The 6,334-nt window shown below is 35.3% G+C and overlaps 1 protein-coding gene across 1 annotated transcript; it reads left to right on the top strand.

Annotated features, from left to right (window-relative positions):
- The first annotated feature begins 293 nt into the window (after nt 1-293).
- Nucleotides 294-1,070, top strand: LOC18039407 (transcription elongation factor TFIIS). Its single transcript, XM_006429757.1, has one exon. The coding sequence runs from the start codon at nt 294-296 to the stop codon at nt 1,068-1,070; it is 777 nt and encodes a 258-aa protein (XP_006429820.1).
- Nucleotides 1,071-6,334: the final 5,264 nt, after the last annotated feature.

Raw genomic sequence — 6,334 nt, 5'->3', positions numbered from 1 at the left:
GTCGTTGGGTCAGCTAGGGTTTTATTAGCGCCAAAATCTTCAAAGCTTTTACGGTGTAAAGGCTTCCTAACCGATTTAGGAAGGCAACTAACTTGTTGAATTCTACTATCATAAGGAAAACAAATCGTCTCTTTATAAATACTCAATAGTTTCTTAATCGACGCTGTTTTCAAAATTCACTTTGCTCTAGCTCTCCTTGTAATTGATATCTTCATTCAGTTAAAAAAAAAAAATTGAAAAATCAAGAAAGCAAGCATCGTTCATCCATCCCTTTTTGATTGAGTTTTACTATCATGGGTTTGTCGAGAAACCAAATTGGGAACCATGTAAGTGCTGAATCAATGAAGTGCCAAGCGCCGCCGTCAAGAAAGAGAAGATTTGAAGAAGAGGACCAAGCTGCGTTTCCTTTCATGAAGAAACCACTACAAGACCGAAAGATTGTATCAGCCGGGAAGATCAAGTGCTCTGAGACACATGTTGCTGTGCTTCCTGAAGAGATGGCCAGCTATGAACGACAGAGTCAGAATAAACAAATCAGTGAGGATGCTTTAGCCAAGATTCCGGATCGCTCTGCTGTTGAGGAGAAGGAATCAGAATGGGATCCTAAACAAGACCAGAAGATTGTATCAGCGGAGATCAAGTGCTCTGATGTTACACGTACACTGATCCGTGAACGTCTCGTAGAGGCATTGTCTAAAGTTGGTGGCGAGGTTGAAGAGATGGAGAAGAAGGAACAGGTTAGAGCTTGTGACCCTGTTGAAGTTGCTGTGGCTGTTGAATCTATGCTGTTCAAGAACATGGGTCCTTCCAGAGGGACTAAGGCGGCAGTTCAGTACAGAGCAATCTTGTTCAATGTCAAGGATCCGAAAAATCCTGATTTCAGAAGAAAGCTTCTTCTGGGAGAGGTGAAGCCTGAGACACTTGTTACCATGCTTTCTGAAGAGATGGCCAGCGATGAACGACAGCGTCAGACTAATCAAATCAGAGAGGCTGCTTTTGCCAAGATTCCGGATCACTCAGCTACTGTCGATCAGAAATCAGCAGCGACATTAGAATGTGATGATCAATGATTTTGGTTTATATCATGTTTATAATTAAAGATTTGTATTGTTGACATTCCAAATATTGTACTCTGATTTTATGATATTTTCATTACTTCACTAATAATACTAAACATTTTATTACATCATTTAACATTTTTTTCTCTCAAAGATGGGCTTATTTTTGTCAAGTGGATGAACAAAATTATAATTGCTTTCATAGATACACATAGAACTTGCTTCTTAAATAAAACCCCATTTTGAGCACCCCACATTATGGCGTGGCCAGTAAAAGATCGAGCAACGAACAACCCTACTCTGCTAAACAAAGAAATATCAATTAGTGCACAACTTAATCTTTCATTTATTGCTATCATAACATATACAAGGACATTTCTTGCTGTGCAGGAAGAGCTCAGTACATCTTGTGGTTGTTAATTCGTTCCATGGCTAATAGTAACTTGCTGTCTTTTACAATTGATGGTTCTCATTTCTCCTGTTACCACCCTTGAGATTAGCCATGATGATTTAGAGAGTTCCTGCTTGCTGCTGTCTTATCTGTACAGTCCTCAGTGACTGCTTCATGCCAAGTCATTGTCGAGAGTGTGTAAGTGAGGTGATGGGTGTTGATGCAAAGATCCTCATTGAGACCTTTGATCAAACTCATGGTTCAATATATCAAACACCTTACACAGACTAATTAACCTTTACAGTGAAATATTGACCAACCAAAATCACATATATATTGCATGTAAAGGCTAGCTTTATGGATGTATACCAGTACACTCGTTATTTGTTTGTTTTCCAGAACAAAGATATTGACTAAGAAATATTTTGGGGAGTACAACATCCATGGGTTTTCCAGCATTTTTTAGTAGGCTTTGTCCATACCGTCAAGCGCCAAGTACTTTTTAGATTCTCAACATCAAACAAGTATTTTGAAGTAGTCTAGTAGCAGTTGGTTTCTAGTTGAAAACAGAGGAAATTTAGAACTACTCAAAAGTTGTATCATGTACTCTACCCATTTGATAGGAATATAAAGAAACTAAATACTACTGAAGATAAGAATTTACACTTCCAAAGACAGGATAAGCAGTAAAGAGAAATCACTAACCATTAACTTGTTGAGCAAGAAAAATATATTGTCTTATATTGGTTTGTACTAATTGGCATAAGTAGAAACTAAACTTTGATGCCTAAAGAAGATTAGAATGACATTTCACTACAGGCGATGGAGGTGGCTGGATGTATTGTGGAAGATTCGATGACTGGAGAAATCACAACATTTCTTCTGATTCACCTTTTTGATAGATGCAGAAGCCATCCCATCGATAACACTTTCGCCTTCGTGAGTCATCATGAATCACATATATTTCAATACCCATTCCCTTTACTAGGCTCTATCAAGAATGAAATAGGCGTCGTGCTGTTCTTTGGCTTTTTTGACCTTTAACTTCCAGAAAATTGGGACAGCATCGGTTCTTTGGCAAGCTCCTAGACTCATCTTGGAAAAATAGAGAAAGACAACAGTATGACGACTTTCACTACCATTATTGATTTCTTACGAAAAGATTTGTTATTGAAGAACCTAAATGATCAATTGGGTATGTAAATAAGTTTGTGGGTAACTTTCTTTGCGAATAAATCCCTTTCTCGTATATATATGATGTAATAATTTCTCCCGCCTTCTCTCTTGGTGAAAGTATCTTTGCAGAGTATGAAAATTTCTCCACTTTCTTTCTTTCCAAAGTTACCAACACATGACAACTAGCCATGATTTTATCTTTTGGTCTTCGGATTGGCATTTCTTATGTATAATATGCATCAATTTGTTGTTGAAAATTTTCAAAATAAATGTGTCTTATGGTAAAGACATGTCCTATTAATTGTGCCTTATAGAAAATGTACCTTTCACTAAAGACATGTCTAATTAAACGATATTTTGTTGTAAGGACATGTCCATTTAATTGCGTCTTGTAGAAAATGTATCTTTTTACTAAATGATATAACTTTTCATGGCAACATTTCACTTAGAGATGCATCATTTCATGGTGACATTTTATTTGAAATGGTGATGATTCAATTTGGACCATTGATTAAAATCAAATCTAGATCCAATGGCCATGAATGAAGGGGTATCATGAAAGATGACAACCCAAATGAGGGGGCACAAGTATATCTATAAATAGGGGTCATGTTTAAGCCATTTAGAAATGAAATGAATGATCATACACCACTCTTTTCTTAGCATTCCTTTCTAGTACGAATTTCAACACAAAACACTCATTTCTTTTGTGCATTCACATTCCAATATATTGTTTTCTGCAGGAACAATATATTGTTTCTTGGCAGGCTTGCAACATTCAAGAGTATTCTGGTTTGCTTTCATCGATGCACAACTCAAGCAAACAAACAAGTGCTTTATTGTATCCTGGAGGCGTATTTGCTTAACCCATGTGCATCACTCAATTGGTGGGGGCAAATAACGTCTTAAGGAAAGCGACATTTGTAACGTGCTTGAAGCACACAAAATTTCTGCAGTTTCTTCCTACATACAGAGTTAGTTGTAAACACATTACTTTACATAATAAAGTTCCACCATTATTGTTGTATTTCTCTACATTTTTCATTCCCCACAATTTTACCACCAACAATCTTAAGATGTTATTTCTGCAACAATGGCACCAAGTTCATCTCTTCGACAATTCGCAATAGATTTTGTCAAATTGGAGCGGTTCGATGGTGGCAACTTTATTCGTTGGCAGAAAAAGTTACATTTCTTGTTGACAAGCCTCAATGTAGTCTATGTTCTCACAACACCAAAGCCTCAAGAACGTGAGGATGAGACATTAGGGGAAACCAGAGTGCGACATAAGTGGGAGCAAGATGGCTACGTGTGTAAGGGACACATTTGCAATGCCATGTATGATACTTTGTTTGATCAATATCACAACAAACCTACAACAAAAGAGATGTGAGACTCATTAGAGGCTAAGTACATGATGGAAGATGCCACAAGTAAGAAATTCTTGGCTTCTAAATTTTTTAATTATAGAATGGTTGATAATAGACTTGTGGTTTAACAATATAATGAGATTTTGCATATTCTTGATCAATTCAACCAACATAACATGAAAATGGATGAGTCTATTATTGTCTCTTCAATTATTGATAAACTTCCTCCCTCTTGGAAAGACTATAAGAAAAGTCTTAAACATAACAAAGAGGAAATTAGTCTGGATGGCTTAGGCCAAAGTCTTCGTATTAAAGAGGAACTCAAGCTTAATAGTTTTGAGGATCAGACTACTACGTCCTCTAAAATTAATGTCGTAGAGGAAGGGAAGGAGTTTAAACATTCTAATCACCCTAAAAATAATCAAAAGAGAAAGTTTGATTCCAAAGAGAATCAAAACAATAAGAAGAAAAAAAAAGAATACATGCCACCACTGCGGAAAACCTGGCCACTTCAAAAGAGATTGTCGACTTCTGAAGAAACAAAAGGAAGTTTCGAACACAAATTTTGTGGCCATGATATATGAGATTAATGCTCTTGAAGATGATAATGCATGGTGGATAGATTCTGGTGCAACTAAGCATGTATGCAAGGATCGTAGCCTTTTCAAATCTTATAAAGCAATGGATGGTGGAAGTGTTCTTTACATGGGAAATTCCTCCACTGCAATAGTTAAAGGCAAAGGCAATGTGCAACTAGAGTTTACTTCTGGAAAAACTTTAACTCTTACTGATGTTTATCATGTTCCTGAAGTTAGGAAAAACCTTGTATCTGGTAGCCTTCTTAATAAGTTTGGCTTCAAACTTGTTTTTGAGTCAAACAAATATATATTATCTAAGGGTGGTACCTTTGTTGGGAAAGGATACATGTATGAAGGAATGTTTAAACTCAATATCAATAATATGAATGTTTCTTCTGCTTATATGGTTGATTCATTATCTTTGTGGCATAATCGTTTAGGACATGTGAATATTAGAAGATTGCATGATATGGCTAATTTAGAGTTAATTCCTAAGCATGAAAATGATATGCATGAAAAATATAAAGTATGTGCACAGACTAAAATCACAAGATCTCCTTTTCCAAAAATTGAAAAAACATCTTCTTTATTGCATTTAATTCATAGCGATGTGTGTGATATGCATAGTAATCCTTCTAAAGGTGGTAAAAAATATTTTGTAACATTTATTGATGAATTTTCAAAATATTGCTTTGTGTATTTATTACATTTTAAAGATCAAGTGTTAGAAAAATTTAAAACTTATAAAAATGAAGTTGAGAATTTTTGTGACACTAAAATTCAATGCCTTAGAAGTGATAAAGGAGGTGAATATACTTTTTCTGAATTTTGTGAATCTGTTGGCATTGTACATGAAACTAACACTGCATATACTCCACAACAAAATGGCGTAGCTAAAAGGAAAAATAGGACATTAATAGAAATGGTTAATGCTATGCTTTTTAATGCTGGGCTTGGTAAAAGTTTTTGGGGTGAAGCTATTTTAACTGCATGTCATATCTTAAATAGAGTGCCTAATAAGAAAACAAAGGTGGCCCCATATGAATTATGGAAAAAGAGAAAGCCTAATCTTTCTTATCTAAGAGTTTGTGGTTGTCGAGCCATTGTAAGACTACCAAAACCTAAGATAAAGAAATTAGGAGAAAGAGGCATTGAATGCATATTCTTGGGATATGCTGAGCATAGTAAAGCTTATAGGTTTCTTGTAATAGAACCTAATAGCTTTGTTGAGATCAATACTATAGTAGAATCTAGAGATGCAATATTATATGAAAATAGATTTTCCACTATACAAAAAAGTATTGATTCTCAAGAGAATGATAAACAAATAGAAATTGGTCAAAAGCGTGATGTTAATAATGAGCAAAATCTTTTGAGAAGAAGTAAAAGAATAAGGACTATAAAATCTTTTGGACCAGATTTTATAGTCTATTTAGTTGAAGGGACAAGAGACTCACAATCAAAACAGACCATGATCACATCTACTATAGAGTCTGATCCCCTCACCTATGAAGAGGCAATGAAGTCTCAAGATGGTGCTTTTTGGAAAGAGGCCATTAATGATGAAATGGACTCTATTGTGGGTAATAAGACTTGGAAATTAGTTGATTTACCACTTGGCTCTAATCCTATAGGTTGTAAATGGATTTTCAAAAAGAAAAAGAAAGTTGATGGAACAATTGAAAGATTTAAAGCAAGACTAGTAGCAAAAGGCTTTACACAAAAAGAAGGCCTTGATTATTTTGATACTTATGCACCTGT

The sequence above is a fragment of the Citrus clementina genome, unplaced genomic scaffold (genome assembly GCF_000493195.1).
Source record: "Citrus clementina cultivar Clemenules unplaced genomic scaffold, Citrus_clementina_v1.0 scaffold_6, whole genome shotgun sequence".
In the NCBI taxonomy this organism is placed as follows: Eukaryota; Viridiplantae; Streptophyta; class Magnoliopsida; order Sapindales; family Rutaceae; genus Citrus; species Citrus x clementina.
The sequence above is the reverse complement of the archived record's forward strand: the minus strand, read 5'-3'. Positions and strand labels throughout refer to the sequence as shown.